The sequence below is a fragment of the Mycteria americana genome, chromosome 3 (genome assembly GCF_035582795.1).
Source record: "Mycteria americana isolate JAX WOST 10 ecotype Jacksonville Zoo and Gardens chromosome 3, USCA_MyAme_1.0, whole genome shotgun sequence".
Taxonomy (NCBI): Eukaryota; Metazoa; Chordata; class Aves; order Ciconiiformes; family Ciconiidae; genus Mycteria; species Mycteria americana.
The window spans coordinates 108,198,878-108,222,439 of record NC_134367.1 but is presented as its reverse complement, the minus strand read 5'-3'; the positions used below and the strand labels follow the sequence as shown (position 1 = coordinate 108,222,439).

The 23,562-nt window shown below is 44.5% G+C and overlaps 1 protein-coding gene and 1 non-coding gene across 3 annotated transcripts; one reads left to right on the top strand and one right to left on the bottom strand.

Moving 5' to 3' along the window:
* The first annotated feature begins 7,547 nt into the window (after nt 1–7,547).
* Nucleotides 7,548–21,903, top strand: HHIPL2 (HHIP like 2). 2 transcript variants are annotated; one of them, XM_075497426.1, is made up of 9 exons: nt 7,548–7,727; nt 10,099–10,751; nt 11,730–11,873; nt 12,261–12,592; nt 14,068–14,194; nt 14,564–14,709; nt 16,245–16,326; nt 20,344–20,426; nt 21,227–21,903. In XM_075497426.1, exons 1-9 carry the CDS (start codon nt 7,680–7,682, stop codon nt 21,601–21,603), a joined length of 1,992 nt encoding a protein of 663 aa, XP_075353541.1. In that variant the 5' UTR covers nt 7,548–7,679; the 3' UTR covers nt 21,604–21,903. The 2 variants fall into 2 exon arrangements, with proteins under 2 accessions (XP_075353541.1, XP_075353542.1); XM_075497427.1 differs by lacking the exon at nt 20,344–20,426 and having other exon boundaries at nt 21,227–21,368.
* Nucleotides 21,904–22,851: 948 nt separating this feature from the next.
* On the bottom strand, nt 22,852–22,924 carry TRNAT-UGU (transfer RNA threonine (anticodon UGU)). Its single transcript has one exon. It is a non-coding gene; the product is annotated as a tRNA-Thr (tRNA).
* Nucleotides 22,925–23,562: the final 638 nt, after the last annotated feature.

The following is a 23,562-nucleotide window of genomic DNA, read 5'->3' as shown; positions in this document are numbered from 1 at the left end:
CTCCCTAAGAATGCTGCTGCCTCGTTCTGTAGTAGTCTAGTTTTTTGTTGGAGGTCTTCAACTGAATTTTGACTGTTTTAATTTAGATTGTGAAGTTTCAAAATGCTCTTCCCCTGCACCCTGTAATGTGTTCTACACCCCTGGGAAGCAATTCCCCTTAGTCTGAAAGGTGATCCAAATTGTTGCTCCCAGTAACTCATCTTGATGGGTTTCATGCCTGGACGATGGGGCTAAAGCTGTCCTGGGACAGCCCTGGGAGGCAACCAGGCAGTTTGTCCCTTCTTTAGAGTCCTTAATTTGGTTTCCTGCCTGCCATTGTGCTATTCTGCTCCTCTGGACTTGCAAAGATGGCCCTTTGGGCTGGTGACTCTCCTGTGATGGGCCTGGAGCATCCCAGCCGGATATTATTTGGGCTTCCCCTTCCATTGTCTCTCTGTGCTCCTTTGTGGTCATGCAGAGGTGCTTTTATCATATAACCTAATGCAGAATAGTATAAAATTGAATGCTAGAGCCCTTGTTGCTTGTTGAGAGCTCCCATATAATTTTCTGTCTGTCCCCTTACCTGCCTGTGGGAGATGTGTATGCCTTGCAGCAGCTGAGAAACCATCTCTTTATTGAGGAAGAAATGTGCAACAAAGAATCAGAGATTGGGGTGGAGGTAAGGAGAATGAGAGGACAAAGAGGAGCTTGATGTATTTGAAAAATCTGTTAATCCATTGTGCTCACAGCTTTCTCCTATGACCTCTGGAAACAGGGTTGCTGCCAGGATCATGTTCTCTCCTGGTGCTAGAACTACCATGCTGCAGTCAGCAAGTAGAAGAGCAGTGCAGTCCCAGCTTTCATGGAACTATCTCAAGCATCGCTCTTTCATGTCCTGCAAGAAACTTGCTATTTCCTGACACCGTAGTACTTAAACCGGAGACAAACCTGTAGCGGAATTTCCTGTGTAAGTTATTCAGTGCATACTGTGTTTTCAAGCTTGTGTGTGGTACTTTGAATGTGGTAACTCCTAGTGGACTGGAATATTCTGCTTTGGCTCTGAATTACATGGTCTAGGTTTGGTTTTCTTATGACTTGACATCTTCATCCTGTGTGCAAAACTTCTGTGAGTTTTTTTTTCCTTCCATGAAACAAATAGCACATCTTTTCTTCACTGATCTCCTTTATACAGAGGCAAGGAACTTGTTCGGGGAATCCACATCTTCTGTCCACAGACTCTCTCTGTTGTCCCTCTGTTACTCCACCTCTTGTTCTGGTATTTTTAATATTAAAACCTAACAACAATAACAAAAAATTACAATTCACTTCAGCTCTAACCTCTGCTTTCCCTGTTGTTCCATTCATGCTTTTGATGGTCCTGCTTGTGCTTTCCTGTTTTAAGAATGTCTTTACTAAAGTTCAAAAAAAGCAAGCTAATGAAGTGTCAGCTGCTTTTTAAGGTGTGTTGACCCCATGTGTTCTTACCTCCTTCCTTTTCCCCACCAGCCTCTCTGTATTCTGAGCAGCTGTCTCATTCTGGAAACTTCGGCAGGGCTTGCCTTAGCTTTCAGAGCAGTGTTAAGCGTATCATCAGCAGTAAACAGCTGTGTACCTTACCCTTAGAGTAGTCCCCGCACAATCAGAGGATTGATGCGCTTTGTACTGGTTTAAATGTACAGTTCTTCAGGGTTTTCTGTAACTGGTGTTCTTATCTGCGATGGCAAATGGAAAGTCAGTCTTGTCGCATTTAAAGAATGGCTGGAGGTGGTATGTTGGCTGAAGGAAAAAAGACTGCCCACTGCAAGGAGTCCTTGGGTAATGTGAGCAGTCGGCTCGGTGGGAGGTTATGCGTTCTCTCCTTGCCCAAACGTGAGTAAAGCTATTCTAGCTTTTCTGCCCTCATCAGGGAGCAGCAAGGAGTGTTCTTGCCTTCTGGTCTGAAGTATCCAGTAACTAGGAAGTGCAGTTCCTCACACGGGTAAATATTCTGAGTTTTTGTCTGCAAGTGGCATGCTTCTAGGAAGGGGAGAGAGGCGCTTAAGTTCTCTTAATGGTGGATAGTGTTAGTTACCCGAAAGAGCTCAGTAATACTAAAGGAATTAAAAGCATAGGGAACTTTGTAGGCTGTAGTTACAAATGAAGAGTGCACAAATATTGTCACTTATCCTTGCTGTTTGTTATGGTTTCAAAATAAGACAGTTGCCAGGGGACACCAAAGTAATGCCTTAATGTCAGTGATTGTCTGCAATGTATGAAAAAGATAACTGAGATAAGCTGATACTTCAGCAGATTTAAATACTTGGATTTAAAATATTTTATCTTGTGACAGTGCTGACTCTTGATTGGCATGTTTCCAGTTCATTGAAGTCTAAGCAGACAGGATTATTGGCAGGCTGCTGGACAGTCAAGGTGCCACAAGTTAGAGCCACAGCAAAACAGGTGAAGGTTAAAAACCCAGAGGTTTTTTAAAACAACCATTTCCCAATAAATACTCTGAGGAGATCCATATTCACAGAGTATTCTCAGCTGTCACGTTACACTGGTGGTTGTATTGAGAAGCTAGGACTGGGAGCTTCCCTCGGAGCCATGTGCAGATAGACCCTGGGAGTAAATGGTGATGTGTGGGGAGAGGGGAAAGAGTTTTGGAAGAGAGGAGGAGTCCCTCTTCATGAGATTCTCCCTTCAGCTTCCCTTTCCCCACTTTCTGCCTGTGTCCCATGGAGAGAAAGCAGCAAGTAGGAAGATGCTTAGAAACAGCACAAAGGGTATCTGTGCATTGGCCTTAATCTCCTAGGATCTGTTGGGAGGCAAAATAGCTAATTGCTTTTTAATTGCTTGGCTCCTCACTAATGTTTCGGAAGCAATAGAACAGATAGCAAAGCCTTGCTCTCTAGTAAGCTTTCCTGTATGGAAATGTCTAGTGAGTGGGTGCATGCTAAAGCCTCTTCCTGACAGCATCAGACTGGCTGATCACTCCTGCGGCTGCAAGGGAAAGCATGACTGACTTCTCTTTGCTGGATTGCTTAGGTTCTTGGTGCGCTGCTGTTCTCTAACTCATGCCTTGTGATGCGTACAGCACAGTGGTGATGAGCGCTCTGGGCGTGTGTGGATTTGTTGCCTTGTTATAAGTAGCAACGTATACAAGAGGAAAACATTTGTGTTTGGTGAAGTGATAAAGGAGCTTGGTTGTGATCAAAGCGCTCTTGGTTCGCTTGTGGAAGAGTGGAGTTAGGGAAGTGTCACTCAGAAAGGCAGGCTGAGTACAATGTGTACAAACATGGGACACCTGCCTATGCAGCTGATGCTGTACTTCACTAGCTGACTGGTGGGATCACTCATGCATTCTTCACTAGAGGGAAAAGTGGGCAAAAAAATCTCATGCATCTTAAAATCAGTTTAATGTCAGCTGAGATAAAATCCACTAAAGTCAATTACCTTAAGTACAGGGTTACCACAGAACATCAGTTGACCTCAGGTTGTTCTGGTGCCTGAAATGTGTTTTCTTTCACTCTTTCTGAATTCCTTCTCATTTTTAACCCTGAATTTATACCTGGATTTGTGGGTAACAGCAATATATCTGTAAAGCTTTTTTTGTCCTGAAATTACTTGTACCTATGGTTAACTGCTGCCTTAATTAGCTGTATTTTATGACCCCTATTCAGTCTTTGTGAAACCAGACCCCAGTTTGGTGCATTTTAAGAGTCAAGTAAAATAGTAGTTAGCAATTGAAAATTACTCATCTTGTGTTTTTGTAAATGGGGAGAGATTACCAGGTTCTGTATATAGGTATCACATGTTGTATTTTTATCTGTTGTTCATATTTCTTGGTGAAGGATTTCTCAGCCAATTTAGACTAAGATGTAGGGATTAGATTTATGAGTGCTTCTAGGGGCATGAGAAATGTCCAAAGGGGAGGGTTCAGCTATGTGACGTGTGAAATACCAAAGAGGCAGCCCGGAGGATTTCTCTCCAGCCAAGTAGTAAACTTCAGAGAAACAGGGAGAGAGAATGTAAGCAAACCTGAGTGAATGCTGAGCTCTGTGCCTGGTAATTAATAAAACAGAGAGGATGAATGAACCATACCATGAAGAAGTCCAGGGTGTCTGTACATTTGACCTCAAGAAATCTACACTGAAGGAAGTGAATGTTTGGCCGTGCACTGGAAGGAGCAGCAGCAGCAGCTCTGGAGTTTCCTTTTCTTGCCTGCATGTCTTTCTTTGCCTCTCCTTGTTGTGCCTGATAGGCAGTCTGCTGGGGCATCCTCAGTGTCTGGATTACAGGCCGCCTTTCCAGCCCCCTTTTCACTTGGAGTTCTGCTCTGCCTATGAAAATTTTGGCTGCTGTGACCAGGAGAGAGACAACAGCATTGCAGCAAAATACTGGGACATCATGGATTATCTTGATCCCCGGGGGCATAAGCTGTGTGGAACGTATATCAAAGATATCCTGTGTCAGGTAGGGCAGAAAAATAGTATCTGTGTCCTATGCTTTGGGCTGACTTGGGGGTCAATTGTGGTTCTAATAGCCTTTTATAGCTAGCCGTGTTGCTGTGAAATGAGGTGTGGGAGCAGGGGAGAAGTGGGCTGACAGAGCAATGGTACCTAATCCTCAGCATGCATTTTGCAAAGTGCTTTGTGTAAGGTGCATTGCTTTGTGGTATCTGCCAATATATAATGACCTTTGCTAGCAATAATGATTTATGAAAGCATTGCCCAACTCGGATTATGATGAGAATCCTGCTGCGCTGCTAATTTTTTCATAACGAAGTAGAGAGTTACAGATCAATACTTATTTTCTGCTTGCAGCTACTAGATCCTGGATTACAAGTTCTACAGGAGTAAATGATACAGGAATTATCAGGCAAAGTGCTTGGGTCCCTGGACCCCATGAAGGACGTGTTTTGATTGCGTTCCTGCTAAGGATGCTCCAAATGGTGTGGTTGTTAAAGTAGAGCAAAATTTAATAGGCAGTGGTTTCACACAGCTGCTCCAAGGTCCTGAGGCTTCAGTCACTGCATTTTCATCAGTGCTGTCTCCCCACTGTCCACCTGGCTTACGGAAACAGGCATTGTGCAGTGAGAAAAGACCAAAGGTACTGTTCTTCCTGAGCTCCCCTGCCTCCCTATAATTAAAGGGCAGAACTGACCTGCCTTTTCAACAACTGTTAGTGATGCAGAGCTGGACTTACTGCATGCTAAAACACAAAGCAGTCAAAAGACACAGTCTTACTAAGAACATATAAAATGCTTCTAGTTAATATTTCCTTAGCCCTAAAATGTTATCTGTGTACAAAAATGTTTCCATTTATTTTGGATGCTGGCAGGATTCTGGCTTCTCCTTGGGGTGGGGATACAGACCCTTTTAGCACCAGGGCTGAAAAAAGTAGTGTCAGTGTTGTTTGTCATTTTACAGTTGTTAAACCAGAAAAAGATGCATTACAGGTCCTAGCAGAATCACCAATGTTGGTGTTATGAAGATTTTCTACATGTTGCAGGTAGAAAAAACATTATGAAAATGTGTCTGTTGCCTCTTTGCTCATTCTGCGGGGCATGATTTAATTTTGCATTTGTTCTAAGTGTATTTTGTAGCAAAAAACCCAAACCGCCCTATATATTTTCTTACAGACTTTCAAAGTAATAAGCTATTACTCTTCATATCTTTCTAGAGTAAGATTGCTGTTAAATCTTTGGGGAGGAGCTTGTGATTGTGTTGTGTTGCTCTTTCTGTTCAAGTTGGTGACAACCATGGAAATAAGGTTGGGTTCTCTGGCAAATATTATTTGTCTGTTGAATTAGTGGAGGAGCAAAGATCTACCAAATGGTTTTGCTTTAGTGATGTCACTTTGCTGGATCAAATTCTTACTGATGATCTCATGTGGAAAGGATGGAAAATGATGACATCTCCATTCTACCACCTCCACAGTATCCTGATAATTTGTAGTCACTACCCGTGAAAGGTTGACATGTACTTAGTGCCACATCAAATACAAAAAGACAGATGTATATATGTGATCAGGATGTAATTGTGCTAAGTGCTTATTTCTGCTGTGTACGGCAGGACTTCAGATAAACTGTTGCTGGTAACAAGTGCTTTTATTGATATTATTCATATGGAACCTGGGACACAAAGATTAGACTTGGAAGCAATGGTAGACAAAATATTATTAGCTTTTGTCTTTTGAACAAAACAAATTTCAAGAAAAAGGTGTCGGTGCTTATTGATAAACCTGAATTACTAGTAGCCGCTCTAATTTAGTGAAAACAGCATTATTTCACATCTTTGGGTGAGATCAGCTTAGTAGCGATGCGTTGTAACAAAGCAGCTCATTCAGTCAGGTGTTCCTTCAGTGCCAAAACTAGCAGACAGTAAAAAACAGACAAATATTTCTTTTCCTAGCCTTCCTGGTGTGGTAATGAGCAGTGTGCTGAGCGTTGCACAGAGGAAGCTGGTTTTGGTGACTGCAGTAGTCTCGCTGGTCCCACAGAGCCCAAGAAGGATGCCATGGAGTGCACCTTACCTAGGCAGTGGAGCTGTGTTTCTTAACAGATAGAAGATTATTAGATGGGCTTGTGTTCTGGATCATGGATTTCCTGCTGTCACTCTAAGCCAGATATGTTTCTCTGGAAAACTAACAGGCTAGAAGAAGCATCTAAAGCAATCTGGCTCTGCTGGTAGAGCTGCTTCAGTTTGCATCTGGCAAGATCTGGGTCTATTTTTGCTAGCTGCTCTTGTTCTAAGCTTTTGTAGGTTTAGAGTCTGACCCTCAGCTGAGCTGTTTTAGGATTTAGCTTAAAAACTGAATATGAAACTCTGAAAACTGCCTGAAATGTTCTTAAGGAGGTGTTGTGCAAGTTGCATGGCTATAAATTCCCTGGATGCAAACCTTGCTACATGCGCTAGAACAGCTGTTTGGCTGAGAGAATGTTTCTCTATTCAGAAAACTGTTACAGGAGAGGCTTAAAAAATGGAAAAAGCCAATTAAACCTTGTTCAAGCTGATTGAAAGCCATGATATTAGCATGGGATACGAGTTAGTGCAGGGAAAGCAACATACTTTTAAAGCCAATTTTAATCTGAGGCCTGACTTGATTGCTGAATGCATACTGTTCTTGCAGAGAAACTATTACAAAACAGCGAAGAAGTATCAACTTGATCTTAGCAGCTTCTGCTTCTTCCGCTCCAGAAAGTTGTGGGATTAATTGTATTGTTTCATGCGTGCTTGAGTGAAATGAAAGCAGACAACCAACAGTGACTGCAAGGCCACCTAATCCTGGGAGTTTACGTAGATCCTTAGGAATGGTCTCCATCTCGTGCGTCTTGCTGGGTCTGCGTGCTGCAGGCATTGTTTGCCAAGCAAATGCTGTGTGGGAAGACCAACGGCTGGAAAAGCATGGCAGCTGCTCAGGGGCTATGCTTATTTAGGAGGATGAACTGTAGGAGACGCTTATGCTGCAGACTGTTGGCAAAACAGAGTTGATGGAGCTCAGAGGCAGTGAGAATATGCCTTGTTTCAGAGGAAACTCTTTTTCTCTTCTCTTTCTCTTCTCAGATTGCTGGTTTGGGAGCTGGACTCTGTTCCCACTTATTGAGAGTAATTAAAAATGTTTTCAAAGGTGTTAACAAAGTAATCACTTCAGAACAGAATGGAGAGGCGCTTGAGACTGCAAGTGCCTTGTGCTCAACAGAGTGGTGAGCCAGCTGCATGTTAGTGGGAATGAGGGAGCTTCCCAGGACTCAAAATGCAACACAGGTTAGGCCCTTGTCTACTCTCCCCCACCTTTCCTTGGTGACACCTTATCGTGCTGTCACCTCTCCTTGTCTCCTAGTCACTTGAGATCAGCACTGTATTTTGTGAAAACTAGGATATAACTAGAAACTCAACGTATTCAGGGGTGTGCGAGTGTATACTGGTGCAAGCGGAGAGGGTGAGCAATGGTTAATGGACTCAGTAAGTGCTAGGGGAGGAACGTGCCAGCCAAGTGTTGTTGAATGCCTGCACCAAAGCTGCTCTCCTTCAAGAAGGTGAGAACAGAAAGACACTTACCTGAAGCTTTGGCTTTTGGGCATGGCACTAGGGGCCTTGTGGTGCCCTTCCTTGTTCTGGAACACCTTAAACATGGGAAAAATGTTGTGGTTCTGCCATCTAGGGCTGGGGTCAGGCTGCAAGGACAGGCCTGGGGGACTTGGCTCCCCTTTGCGGGCTGCAGACTTCTGATTTGGGAAGAGGAGAGGTTCCTTACAGACATGATGCAGAAGCAACAGAAACCAGCTCATTCTGTGCAGCTTGATAACCAAATGGCAGCAATGAAAAGTGAGAAACTTACTACACAATCCAAGAGTTGAAAGGGCTTTACTACTTACAAGTCATGTCTGTTCTTAGCACGGCCAAAAGCCATCGGGTTCTTCTGTGAGCAAAGGAAACAGTTTGCTATGCTAAGTTTGGAATGAGGGTCTGGAGCCTTCACATGAAATATCCTGGAAGGGCTGCTACTTGCACCAAAAAAAGGTCAGTGCTTGCGTAACTACCCCAGATTTGTTTAATGAATTTTATTTAATGAAGCAAACTTGTTTAATGAGGCAGAAAAAATACTAATGTAGTAGTTCTTCATTCTTCGACTGTCTATGTACTTACCTTCCTACATACGTGCCCAATAAAAACTCTGGATAGACTGTTTCAGGCTGTTGGCATGAAAACCAGTAAAATAATCTTTCTGCAGAATTTAGCTCCTTCTGTTTTAAATTCTGCAATTTTGAGCTGATTAAAATAGAGGTGGAATTTTAAATGGAAATATTTTATGGAAGTTCTGGCCCAGAATTTTTGCAAGATGAGTTTAAATTTAGGTACAAATTCAAACACAATGCCTGATTTTCAGTATTTAACCTATATTTTGCACAGCTAAAAGCTTAGTGATATTTGAAGGGACATAATTTTAGATACACAACACTTGAAAATGTTGCTTGCAATATTTTTTTCCCTGAAGATCACATCTAGAGTCACTGGTAGCTACGTGAATTGCATAAGATGATATCTACTTATCTGAAACAGTTTTAAATCTCAACTACAGTCTGCTTCAGTGATACCATGCGTGCAAGAACATGATCAAAGTTGTACAGCATCAGTCCAAAGATTAACTTAGCCTGTACATTTAACCAATGTACATCTTTATCACCTACAATTTCTTCTGGCAGAGTTTCACCTTCTTTTTTTAACCTGGCTCCTGCTAGCTTTATCTAATGCTCCCTCATTTTTTTTCTGGGGGAAAGGGTGAACAAGTGATCCCCATGCATCTTCTCAATGTCACTTGTGATATTTACAGACCTCTGTCAGGCTGTTACCCTACTCTGATCACCTCTCTGCAAAACTGCTCAGTTCCATCTTAAATAGCTGCTCTGTATCTCTGACTGTCCTTGTGGATTTGTCCCCGTGTTGCTTTTGGGAAGGGGGATCAGAGCAGCGCACGGTGTTGAAGGTGTGGGTGAACCTGTACCTGTTCTGTTTTCTTTCTTTCCTAACACTAGATGAGACCTAGGTATGGGCTTAAGTGGCTTAACAAAGTAAAATCTTAAATGTATCTGGAAAAGGCAGTGATGCTGGCTGATGTGGAAGATGTGTCCAGATTTGGGACTGCTGTTCTGGAGAAGCCTGAAGTACAAAGGCTAACGTTCTCCATAGTGCAAAAGGTTGCTGCAGGGAGGGAGTTAACGAATTTGTCTCTCAATCTGTTAAGCACAGGTTACAAAGTACCTAGTTCAAAATCTAGCAGGGGAAGGTAAGGGGGATTTCTAAAAGCAAAGGTGAGAAGAGACTGCAAAAAGAAATTGCCTGTCACTTCCTTAAAAACCTCTAGTAATGGAGAATCCACAGCCTCCACAGACATACTTCTGTTGGGAATAACTTAAGTGCAGCTGATTGCTTTGGTAAAGGAAACAACTACTGACCTCTAAATCCCCTTTAGCAATATTCTGAGTGACTTTCTACTACTCCACTTCAAAGTTGACTCATTATGTTCTTCTGCCTTAGTAATTTTTCATTTTATTAACTGCTTTGCTTCCATGAAGGTGTCTTGGCTTCTTCTGGATGCGTGTACACAGCCACATATTTAGTTTCTTTTACTCTCTAGGAATGTTCTCCCTATGCTGCACATCTCTATGATGCAGAAAACCCTCGGACACCTCTAAGAAACCTCCCAGGACTTTGTTTGGATTACTGCTCCGAGTTTCACTTCAACTGCCGCTCTGCCATCAGCCTGCTGACGAGCGATAAGCACATCCAAGAATGCCGCGAGACAAACAAGATGTGCTTTTGCAACCTCCTTCACCTACACGATGAGGACTACTGCTTCCCCAATGTGCTGAAGAACACAGCCCTCAACCACAACCTGGGCTCAGTGGTGGAGGACCGCAAAGGCTGCCTCCAGCTCTGCCTGACCGAGGTTGCCAATGGCCTGAGGAACCCGGTGCTCATGGTGCACGCAAATGACCATACCCACCGCATGTTCGTAGCTGAGCAGGTGGGCGTGATCTGGGTCTACCTACCTGATGGCAGCCGGCTGGAGGAGCCCTTTCTGGATATTAAAAATACAGTGCTGGCTACACCATGGATAGGGGATGAGAGAGGCTTTCTGGGGATGGCTTTCCACCCCAAGTACAAGTACAATCGGAAGTTTTATATCTATTACTCATACATGGATAAGAACCGAGTGGAAAAGATCAGGATCAGTGAATTTAAAGTTTTGGCATCTGATGTCAACAAAGCTGATCCTCTCTCGGAAAGGTAAAGTTCATGTTGAGTGCTATTGTATGCCACGATGAGAAATTATTTTTCTTTGTCCCTGTCCTTGCCCCTTGCAGGACCTGCACGTTCCCCGTCACCCTGGTTCAGGTGTGTGACTGGCCTGCTATGAAGCTACGAGAGGCGGGTTGGCTCAAGGTCACACAGCAAACTAGCAATAAAGCTGAAAAGAGGACCCAGGATCTAGGCTTCCAGGTCGTCTTCTGTCTCCATCTTGTACTCTTGCCTTCTACAGAGCAGTAATTATCTTAAGCCTGTTGTGGCATTAACATCTGCCCTAAAAGTGTTTTGCACTGTAGGAGAACAGGGATGCTTCACTACAGTACTATACATTCATTTGATCTGACAAGTGTGCCCCTGCCCCGTCCACCTGCTAAGAAAAAAGGCTAATTCTCAGTTATGGAGAATAATTTGTTAATAGCAGACTTATTTTCTCTAGAGTTTCACAGTTACCATGAGATGCTTCTGAAGCCCTCAAGTTCACCAACTGCTTCTCATGTAAGAAAGTAGAACCCACCTGCCGCAATCAAAGTGTAAAGGGCAACAAGTGTTCCCTGCAGACAAAGATGTTATGTTTTTGTAGTCATGTTTTCAGATGAGCTGTGAAACTCCTGTGCTCATGGTGGTGGGTGAGCTCTGTAGCACAAGAGGGGTTAATGCAGTGCAGGCCAAAGCTGTAGTGCTGCATGGCTCATGGGAAACACGTTCCTCGAGGGATGCCGTGTTGAAAGGAGCTCTGCTGTAAGGTAGGCAGCCAGCCTTATGCTGCAGGCTCACAGGAAACAGGATGCAACTCAGCACCGTATTTGACAAAGCTGACAGGTCTGTACAGCTGGGAAATCTTGCTTTCTTCTGTAGAAGAAGTGATGCAATATTTCTGCAGCCTACCTGAATGTTCAGTCCTTCCCAGTAGCTACATCTGGACTTATTTCTCTCTTTTATTTTATTTTTTTTTTTTAGGAATCTTCTGGAGCTTGAGGAACCAGCTGCAAATCATAACGGTGGGCAGCTGCTCTTTGGTGTGGATGGCTATATGTATCTGTTCACAGGGGATGGAGGGAAAGCTGGAGACCCTTTTGGAAAATTTGGGAATGCTCAGAACAAGTAAGTAGGAGGGCAGGTGAAAGCTTTGAGCTTGTTCACCAAGATACAAGGTTTGGGAATGAGACAATGTGGAAGAATAAAGTAAGAGTGCTTCCTGAAAGTGTTTGTGCATCTGCAAGTCTGCCTGAAAGTGTTTGTGCATCTGCAAGTCTGTCTGATGCAGTATTTAAAAAATTAAAATTTTACCCTTCGAAAGCTGAGGGAACCCAAGTTGTTTAGAGAGGGGAGAGTCTTCTGTGACTTGAGCAGGTTGCAAGACATACCAGCCACTGGTTTATTTCTTTTGGACAGATAACTTTTCCTTTGGAAAGGGGGAAGAGGAAGATAATTGTTTGTGTTTTCACTTGGCTCTCATGCGGGGGTTTCTTTTTCTGTCGTTCTCTTTAGGAGTACTTTGTTGGGGAAAGTCTTGAGGATTGATGTGGATGGAAAAAGCCCTAATGGAAAGCCTTATCGCATCCCTCCTGATAATCCATTTGTGTCAGACCCCAAGGCCCGCCCTGAGGTTTATGCTTATGGGGTCAGGAATATGTGGCGCTGTGCAGTTGACAGAGGGAACCCTGTCACAAAAAAGGGAAGAGGGAGGATATTCTGTGGGGATGTCGGGCAGAACAGGTTTGAAGAAATCGACATTGTTGTTAAAGGAGGGAACTATGGCTGGAGAGCAAAGGAGGGATTTGAATGCTACGACACAAAGCTTTGCCACAATTCCTCTTTGGGTAAGGAAGAAGTTTCTTATAGAAGACTACTTTATTATACGTGTGTATTTAGTGGACTATAGCACCCTTTTTCCAGTGAAACTAAATAATCCAGTGTTGTGTGTTAAAAGGAGATTGTTTACTAGTTAAGAGCAGAAATGCCTTCTCCTCAGCCCTGCAGTGTTGGTATGAAATGATGCCCTGCTTATTCAAGGAATTCCCTGCCGTATGCTGCACTGGACAAGGTGTTTAGGGTCAAAGCCTGTGCCTTTTGCAGACAGACAGAGTTTTTCCAGTGAAGTCAGGAAGGCAATGAATTTGGTTTAAGTAGAAAAGCAATATTGTGTTTTCTTCAGAAGCTCTGAGCCACGGCTATGGCTGAGGAGAGTGGACCAGGTTGATGCTGAGACCCTGAAACAAATCCTGTGGAAGAGGCGGTGTGTCCTAGCAAGGTGCTGCAGCAGAACACCCAAAAGCTGTGCTTTGGGTCTGACTGGGTGTGATGGACAAACTCACTTGCTGCCTTTAAAAAAAGAGTAGATATTGGTGGTGTTCATAAAGCTCTTTGAAAAGCATGGTAGAAGAACTGGGTATTATTATAATGTTCCTTAAGCTGTTGGAGGAGAAAACCTGGTCTCAAGCTCATGTAGATGTTTCAGAAACATCTGTATGAGCAGGCAAGTGTAGAGTATGTGTTATCAACATTTCTCCTCTGTTATGCTGGTACCCACAAGGATCTCAAATTTGTTTGGTTTGGTTTTTTTGGTTTGGTTTTTTTTTTGTTGGGTTGTTTTTTTAATGGCCCAATCCTCAATTGACAACAAAACTGAATTAGATTTTGCTGTTAATCTACCGTTTTTAATGACTTGCATTTGTGATCTTTATCTTCATCATTAAAGATTAAAGACAAGCTACTTCATCCAGGGGAAAGAAGTGAGTGATCTGATATTCAACCCAAGAAGGGGCTGAATTCATTTTAACATTGCCAGAGGCGAAGCCTTTATTTTATAAGTCTCATGACAGAAAATGGAAGTAGCACTCTTATGCATGTTCTGTGCTGAGAATGTCAGCAAACCTATGAAGATGTTAACTTGCAATTGTTTGATCTTATTCCCTTCTCTAAAAACACTGAAATCTGTAAAGACAATACCTGCTAAAATGATTGGTGCAATCACAAACCTGTAAGATAATACTTCGTGCAGGCTGATACCTTTCTGCATTGCTTGCTTGATGCAGAGACTCTTGGTCCCACGTGTTATGGAAGCTCATCACAACTAAGCCTTGATAAGCAGCTACAGAGGGAGCTCCTAAAAGCCCCTGGGTCTGAACTGTCCTGGAGTAAATTACTGAATTCCCACTGAAATTTAACTATGCTGTTTGTTCAACTGTGCTGGTGCTTCTAGTCATTTTTGTACCCATTGGTGTCACTGAGCAATTGCTTTTTGATGCTCTCTGGATGTAAATTTGCTCGCTTCTCATGCTTCTGTATTTCACAGGTGATGTTCTTCCAATATTTGCATATGGCCGCAATGTGGGGAAGTCAGTCACTGGAGGTTATGTATACAGAGGATGTGAATCGCCCAACTTGAATGGCCTCTACATTTTTGGTGATTTCATGAACGGGTGAGACTACTTGTTTTCTCTGCAGCTCCCATTCTGTACCCGTATTTGCCTTATCTGGGCAAATAAGCATATCAGAGCATCCGGAAACCTTTTGAGCTGGAGTAAATGAGACTCCCAGATGTCTGTGTATTAGATTAAGGGCTCTGTTTGACCATTATAACAACATTTTGGTTGGAATCTAAACTTCCTCCAATTTAGAGTCCTTAGGATAGGTTTGCTTTTGTTCAGGTCTATTTTTCCAAAAGTCAAACATTAAAGCCAGTCAACAGTAGGGTCCTCACTGACATTTTTTTCCAGTAATGCATGATGTTGACAGGAACTAACCTTGATAATGGAAACATAAACCACATGGTTTTATTTTTCATCTAGTCGACTTATGGCTTTACAGGAAGAGGAGAAGACAAATAAGTGGAAGAAGCGAGATATCTGCATTGGTAGCACAAAAGCTTGTGCTTTCCCTGGAATGATCAGTTCTTATAGCAAATTCATCACGTCATTTGCTGAGGATGAAGCAGGTAGGTATCGTGCTAGCCATACCTCTATTGGAAACTGTACTGTCAGTTCGGTGTTGTAGGGCAAATGTGTAAAATTATGTTGCTCCTCACATGCTACTAGAAAGCAGGCATTGCAAAACAGGTTTGTGGCTATCTCAGCGCAGCAGGTAGGGTTCGTATGGGGTTCAGAGGGGTCTCCTGCCCTGTGAGGCTTTTCCAGATCGGCTTGATGCAGAGCTCAGGAGACAGATCCTTATATGAACTTGCAGTCTGAATGCTCGAGGTTCTCTAAGGAGTTTGAACTCCTGTTTGTTTCAGCCTTTCCATGTCCTTTTGTTGTTGTTTATGCTGTTTCATTAATGAAAAGACTATATCAATGCAGTTTGTTCTTTCATTGTAACAGCTGATCCTCAGTTGAGTTCTTACAGCTTATCTGAGTTTCCCCCTTTTCATTAGTGTAAATTCCTCAGTCTTATACACAACAGCAGCACTTCTACACCAAGGCTTTATTTGGGGATGAGGAAAGCCACTAATTTGAAAGTTGAGTGGAAATGTCTCAGTGCATAGGATTATTGCTACGGTCACGATGACCAGATCTCTCCCTAAGGTGGAAGTACCAATGCATACTTTGTTCACTTTTGTACAGTCTCCTGACAAAGAGCTATATAATACAAAAAGTGACTGCAAATTTTTGAGAACCCAGATGTGCTTTAATGAGCTCTGATGCTTCACAATTCAGCAGAAAAGAGATTTGCTTGTAATGAAAAGATTGCAGATTGTCCAGCTAACACAGTCTGTCAAAGATGTAGTGAGATGCAGGCTTTCTTGTGAAATATGTACAATTTTTAACTGTTCTAACAACACGTGGAGTGAGTGGATGTTAAATGTCTCTTCTACTGACTGATTGTTCTTTTAGAAACCAATATGGTGGTGTCATGTAATTTGAAAAACAACAGGTTTGCCTCTTTTGCAAGCTACTATAATTTGCCTGGATATTGTTCTAGTGGGTGCTGAAGGGAAGGCATGAGGAGCAGTTGCTCTCCTCAGCAACTATACAAGAATAAAAAGCTTCTGTCTTCCATGGATTAGCCAATTTAGCTCTTGTTGGATTTTTTTTGGTACGACTAAGAGATGGCTAAATATTTGTTGTGTGGTCTTCCCCTCTGCTTGTAGCTTCTGGCTGCTGCTTTGGTACAAACAAGTTTAAAAAAATACATACTTATACGGACGAAAGTAACCTTTTGGAGGGCCACTGACATGAGGTAATGAAGGTCCTGCTCAGGCACTGTGCTCAATCGAGGGCTGCTGGTTCTGTGTGGAACCCTGCTGCAACCAAGAGATCACTTGGTGTCCCTGGGAGTCCACCTGCACAGGCAAGGGTGAGACCAAAGCCCACTTCTTGAAAGTAAGACATGACTGAGGGAGTGACTGAAGGGGTTTTCTTTTCTGACCATGTGAATTAGTGAAGAGCCAAGAAGGAGAGGGAAATGGGGAACTGGGATTCAGCTTGGGCACTTGAATCTGAAACTGGTTTTCTTTTTTTCACTTCCATTTAGGTGAGCTGTATTTTATGTCTACTTCTTATCCCAGTGCCTATGCACCACATGGATCGCTCTATAAGTTTGTTGATCCTGCAAGGTTAGTAATTAAAGATGTTTTTTCCATGCCAAATTCCTCTATAATCGCCATACATTCTCCAGCTATCACAGTACAACGAATGCTAAGTACTACTGATACAGAATCTCACTGACCTCCACATCCAGTCCTTGGTTTTTGTTTACCCACTGTACATCTGGTGCAACTTTAATCAGTTTTAGTGAACTTATTCCTCACTCACCATATCTGTGCACCCAGAAATAGACAGAGTTTGGATACCTTAAAGGTCTGGGACAGTAAGGATCAAAATAGTGTCTCCTTGGTTGCATATCTGAAGTATAGCACAGTGGTGTTTTAAAAATGACAATCCATATCCTTCTTGGTCATGACATCAAATATCTGTAATGCCCTTTCATATAAATAAATAAATAAATTGCAGTCCACAGTTTAGTTTTCTTAATGAAGAAGAATGAAACCTGGTGGTTCGTGCAGATAATAATTGGAGCCTGAACCTGAGTTTTTCCAAGCAAAATGTTTTTTCCCCATTAAGCAGTTATTCCTGCTAAAGTCTGTTTTTACAATAATAAGCATACTTACGTAACTTTTTCCCCTCCCAAGCTTTTGGATCTTGCTAAAAAGCATTAAATAAGTTTCAAATCACCCTGTAAAATAGATATAGTACTAATGTGTCTGTGCTGTTGTCAAGATCTCAGACACTAACAAAATGAAGAAAACAAGATATGTTTTCCTGGGAAGTTAGATCCAAAGCTAGATAGTTAACTCAAGCTCTGTACCAAGGTGGTGGGAAGAGGAACTTGAGTCTTTTACTTGCTGTAACTACTTGAGGAGACTCCTGCCTTTAACAGCTTATTGTCTGCCAGGAAGCCTTTAAACTGCATTAACTGTGGCTGACCAAAATGTAACATTTTCAACTTTTAAAAAAAAATATTTGTGAGCTAGCATAAACATAGAGAGCTTGAGCATGCTCTATTTCACAAAAAAAAAAAGCCCTGCAGTCCCTATGCCACTCCTTAACGGGCCATGAAGACTATCAGGATGATAAATCCTCTCCTCTTTCCCACTGTAAAGGGAGACATGCAGCTTTCTGTTTCACAAGACTGTGGGAGCCTTTCCAGGAGGCTGCCTGCCTGAGGACTGGTGTGCAGTAATGCACCATGTATTGACTCCATGGGGGCAGCAAGCCCCTGCCAGGAGTGCAATGGTTTCACTGCTCAGAAGGGCTTTCTGGAAAGAAGCCAGCTCTTCCCTGTGCTTTTGGAGCTTCGTATCCATCACTTCTAGAGCAGGACCAGGCACTTATTTCCTTGGTTCTTTGTAATTTATTCTTGTATTTTCTGGTTCCCCTCGTTTACCTTAGCCCAGATGCTGCTCTGCTCAGCTTTGCCCTTGTCTGTTTGCTTAAGCACTTTGCAAACTTGTCCAGGGTGTGCAAAGCACTGACTGCTGCTCTGGAGGCTGAGCTTGCTTGGCTCTGGAGCAGAAAGTCCGAACACCTCCAGATCCTGGGTTGTACTCTGGCCACCTCCTGACTGTATCATGAGCGGAGATTTTTCTTTTCTCCTTTGCATTTTAATGCTGTTTATAGGATTCTTCCATTTCCGTCTCACTGTGAGTGGTGGCTGGCATAACTGGCTCCTCTGATGGGTGCAGTCCCACTTTGCCCAGCACAGACACTCCCAGCTTCCTGCCTGCACTTCAGCAAGGATGCTGGCAAGGGCAGCAAGCCACACAAATGCCTGCTTCAAAATGTTGGCAGGGCCACTGCCATCTACCTGATGGCAATTCCAACTTCCCTAGGAGCCTCCCAGGAAAACTGATGGCAGCAGTGCCCAGTGTCCGCACTGCAGCTGGCCTCTGCAGCAGTGCTCCCAGAGACAGCAGAGTGGCTGGTGTGCCTCTGCCTGGATAGGCACCAAATCCCCTCAGTCAGAAGCAGAGGGAAGAGGTGTTAAAAGGTGCTCTAAAAGTTAGAGAGGGGGGGAAAAAACCCACCAACCTCCCCCAAAACACCCCCACAAGCACTGCCAACAACCCTGCTTTAGTAACTTTTTTTTAATTTTAATTGAAATGGTGTGGAAGAAGCACTTGGCTGTTGCCCATCTGAAGGAGAATGCTCATCGCAAGAAAATGTGATGCCTTAGGTCATGCTTTGCTTTGCTCTGTGCTGTCAAGCATGCCAAATTGGAAGAGCCTGTTCTTATTTGTCCTACAGCAGTTCCTTTGGTGGGTAACAGAAAACACAGGTCTGTTGCTCTTCTGTGTACCTCCCTTCCTGTCATTTAACATGTGACAGCTTTACCTCAGGGAAAACGTGCTTTTTTTGGGGGGGGTGCTTTTGTACTGTGGGAAGTTGTCAGGGAGCAGCAGGAGAGGAATGTGGGTACATTTTCTTTGCAGTTGTGGCTTCCTCCTTTCTTGCCTATTCCTTTCCTTTCTCATCCCTCTTGCTGCAGCACTATGTTGTGTCTGAAGTGGCACCCTTTGAAGGTCACAGTAACTTTTATGGGGCTGTGTGGGAATATTCTGCTGCATGTACAGAGACCCTTATGCTGCACCATGAGCGAGTGGAAAGCACTGTCACTGACAAGCGTTATGTGCATGAATGAGACTCCTCCACTTCAAGGTGGGATGCACGAGCCAGTATTGGTGAGGACAACCCAAAGTGACTGATAGTCTGAAGTTCAGCCAATGCACCCTCAGTAAGTTTGCAAGCGACACCAAGTTGTGCGGGAGTGTTGATCTGCTTGAGGGTAGGAAGGCTCTGCAGAGGGACCTGGACAGGCTGGATCGATGGGCCGAGGCCAATTGTATGGGGTTCAACAAGGCCAAGTGCAAGGTCCTGCACTTGGGTCACAACAACCCCATGCAACGCTACAGGCTTGGGGAAGAGTGGCTCGAAAGCTGCCCGGCAGAAAAGGACCTGGGTGTATTGGTCGATAGCCACCTGAATATGAGCCAGCAGTGTGCCCAGGTGGCCAAGAAGGCCAATGGCATCCTGGCTTGTATCAGGAATAGTGTGGCCAGCAGGACTAGGGAAGTGATCGTGCCCCTGTACTCAGCACTGGTGAGGCCGCACCTCGAATACTGTGTTCAGTTTGGGGCCCCTCACTACAAAAGAGACATTGAGGTGCTGGAGCGTGTCCCGAGAAGGGCAACGAAGCTGGTGAAGGGTCTGGAGCAGAAGTCTTGTGAGGAGCGGCTGAGGGAGCTGGGGTTGTTTAGCCTGGAGAAAAGGAGGCTGAGGGGAGACCTTATGGCTCTCTACAACTGCCTGGAAGGAGGTTGTAGAGAGGTGGGGGTCAGTCTCTTCTCCCAAGTAACAAGCCATAGGACAAGAGGAAATGGCCTCAAGTTGCGCCAGGGGAGGTTTAGATTGGATATTAGGAAAAATTTCTTCACCGAAAGGGTTGTCCAGCACTGGAACAGGCTGCCCAGGGAAGTGGTGGAGTCACCATCCCTGGAGGTATTTAAAAGACGTTTGGATGAGGTGCTTAGGGACATGGTTTAGTGGTGGACTTGGCAGTACTAGGTTAATGGTTGGACTTGATGATCTTAAAGGTCTTTTCCAACCTAAACGAGTCTATGATTCTATGCATCCACCAGGCTTCTAGAAACAGTGTTGTGCTGTGCCTCTAGCAGCAGGACATGTAGCTGAACACACCTAATCAGCACCCTTGAATTCAGTGGTGGGCTACAAGCTCATGCAGACAGGCCAGTATCCCACATACGAACAAACCAGCTATTGATGTTGGATGAAGACAGTCCAGATTGCCTGATGGCAGAAAGTTGACCAGAAGGGTGGTAGAAGAGAAGCTTCAGCCTTCCAGCTGCTATTGCTATTCAGACAGGGAATTTTATGGCTTGCAGCCTGAGTTAGGCTCTTAAATTCCACCTATGTTGCACTCCAGGTGCCTAAAGTGCTTTCATGCCTCTTCCAGCAGAGGCAAATGACAACGGGGTATTGATGTGTGCCTCTAGAATAAATAAACCTCCTTAACAATCTCTCAGATATCTACATATAACTTTCTGTTTTTCAAGGAGAGCTCCACCAGGGAAGTGTAAATACAAGCCTGTTCCAGTGAAAACACAGAGTAAACAGATACCATTTGTTCCACGTGCAAGTAAGTTGTTAGGCTTTAATTTTACTGAGAAGCAAAACATATGGCCATCTTACAGGCATGTCATTGAAATCTTTTAGTAGTCTTAAACTAAAGCACTGAGCAGGAGCAATCTTGAAGTTAGGTTATCCCATTTAATGTGTGCTTCTGTTGTCTACTAGATGCCATGCCTTTTCTTAATCCCAGTCTCTGATTTTTTTTTTTTTTTTCCTGGGTATTGCCAAGTAATAGCGTAAACGGGCATCGCAAGGGAACTGATGGCTTTGCTTCAAGCATTGGATTCGGTCTGGGAAGTTCTCAGCGCCTGTCCCTGGCTCTGTGACAAGCTCCTTGAGTCAAATAATCCCCTCTCTGTAAATCTAGGGGAGTCAACCTTCCTTTCTCCTGGTCTTTTTGTCCTATGTCCCATGCAACTAGGGCAGGGGTTACATCTTATTATTGAGTAGAAACAATGTTTAGCAAGTTGAGTTTATCTTGTCTGGAATTTCCAGATAATTAGTGTGATGTGAAAAATTAATATGGTTAAGTCTGCCAAAGAAGCGTGCAAGGTTTCATCATATTCTGTCTGGACATTTTCCTTAAATATACATTCATCCTTTCTAAAATTAAACAAATTTTATTTCCAAGAAAGCCAACGCTCTTTTGATGGAAGAAAATATGTTTATATATGTGTATTTCTTCTTTCAGAATATTGGCTATTTTTCTTAACTGTAGCTCTAATAAACATTTACATCAGTCATATCTCTGAATTAGTCTTTTGCCTTAAAGCAGGGATGCTGAACCATGTTAATTACTTTCCTCAGAGACTGTCCTTGAGCTGCTTAATGAATCTTCAACAACCAAGCCTCTGAAAAAATCTTCTACCCTCACTGCAGCCACCTCAACTGTTTCTTCTAAGCAAGCTAAAAAGACCCCATCCACCAAAATAAAAGCATCAACAATGAAACCAGCTCCATCTGGTAAAAAGAGACAGAAAATCAAAGCTGAGGCTAAACCTCACAAGCCAAAGCAGGAAGAGAAGGTTGCACACATTTCCAGAACTAAACCAGCACCACCTTTGCCAAAAAAGAAGAGCTCCCACCTAACCAGAACCAAGAAGCTTCTTCCAAAGAAAGCAGCACTAGCTAAGAAAAAACTGGAGAAGAGGAAGAAGGAGAGTAGATTCAGAAGCAGCTTTTGAAACTCAGTGATGTCCCAGAAAAAGCAAGTAACTTGTAAGATGGTGAAACAAATGTGTTGAATAGTGACTAAATAAGAGAATCAGCTGACTTGTTATGCTGGTGCTCCCAGGTGTGCTTCCATTGATGTCAGTGTTAGCAGTCTCTCTAATATGTTCTATTAAACCTTAACAGCACCAGCCTCCTAATATTAACTTTCTTTGCAAATTCTGCTGTGATGTCCTTTTCTGACATAAGTAGTTATGAGATCCTCTGATGGACATTCCCTGGTACAATTTGGCTGTGTATTACTGTCTAATAAATCCAAGTGCCTCCAACTTTCAGGACTTGCATCTTTTATCCAAGAATATGCAATAGACATGTCAATGACCTCACCTTTCTCCTTTTTTTGTCCTTTAACTGAAATGCAATGAAAAGTATATTTTAAGAGTAGTTGTCTTCCGGACAATGAAATTAGAATTTTTTTTTAAGCAATATTTTTTCAGGGTATGGATCACTTGCAGGTTCCAAAGGATTCAGTAAGGGTTGGAAATGTTCAGCAAATCTTAAAAACAAATAAAATCAAAGCAACAGAAACCAAGCAACCCTCAAAAATCCTAGTTAGAGCTGAGCAATTGGACTGAATCATCACCTGGCTTCTAACTGAACAGGCTTCTGTCCCTCTTGGCTAGCAGGTAAGGGCCATGTGCAGGGCTACTGGCTGCAGCCCTTCCTGCCTGAGACTCTTCTCTTCCCCGGGAGCAGCGCGGGTTTAGAACTGAACTGGAGGCATGCCCTGCCAGCAGCGGTGCTCCTTCGTACACAGAGCATGCCGTAAAAATAATTTGCAATGGGGTGCTGCAAGGAGAACTGGGAGAGCGAGGACCATAGGGTTGCATTATCCACGGTGGAAGTGGGGCAGTAACAAACCTCAGATGTTCTTTGCCAGAGAAGTGCGTTTATTTGCTTAGCAGAGCCACGGCCTGGCTTAGACTCCTGCGCTTGGCCCAAGAGGGAGCCAAAGCAAATGACATCATTTTGCAGTTTCAACGTTACGCTTGTCTCCTACCGCCCCCCTCTGGACGCACCCTTTCGGCATGCAAAAAGCAGCACCCTGCTGCCGCAGCTGTGGCTTTCAGCCGGCGGGGAGCGATCCACTTAGCGCGGCTGACTTCTGGCTCCGCGGTGGCCGCTCCGCGGCCGCGGAGCGAAACCCCCCGCCTGGTAAAGGGACGGAAAAGAAAAAAAATGAGGAGAGAAAAAAGCTTGGGAGGCCCCAGCGAGGATCGAACTCGCGACCCCTGGTTTACAAGACCAGTGCTCTAACCACTGAGCTATGGAGCCACCTATCACTTCCAGCCCCGCCGACGGCTCCTGTTCGTCGCCCCGGGCCCCCTCCCTGCGCGGCTCCCGCGCTGCCGGCCGGCTCCTGGGGGGCTGGGGAGCGCGGCGGCCGCCGCCTCAGGCCGCAGGGTTCGGCACCCCTCTTGCGGTATGAGCCTGACGCGGCGGGCAAGGCGCCTTCCCGGCGGCGGGTGGCCCCCGGCAGGCCCGGGCGGGCGCTGCGCGGCAGCCGCGGGTTTGCCGGCCGCCCACTAGGCCTCGGGCTGCGCCTCAGGCCTCGGCGGTGAAAATAACCCAGCTCACGGCAAGAGCCAGGCGGGGAGCAGCAGCCCGCCGCTCGCCCCGTGTCCTGCCTGCCGCAGGCGCTGGGGCCTGCCTCGCCCTGGCCTTCCCTCTCCCTCTGCCTGGGCGGTTTTCCGTGTTAGTGCAAGCCAAGGCAAAGCTGTGGAAGCCCCACCCGGGTTTCCTCACAGCGGAGGCCGTGTAGGCCAGGGGCAGCAGGCCCCACTGGGCCTCCAGCCCCTCGGGTCTGTCTGGGGGTGCTTTGCCTGCGACACCCCGGCTCAGAGCCAGGCCCCTGAAACTTCCCCCGCACCCATTTCCTCCATAGCAAAAGCTACCCATGGCGGAGGTGTGTG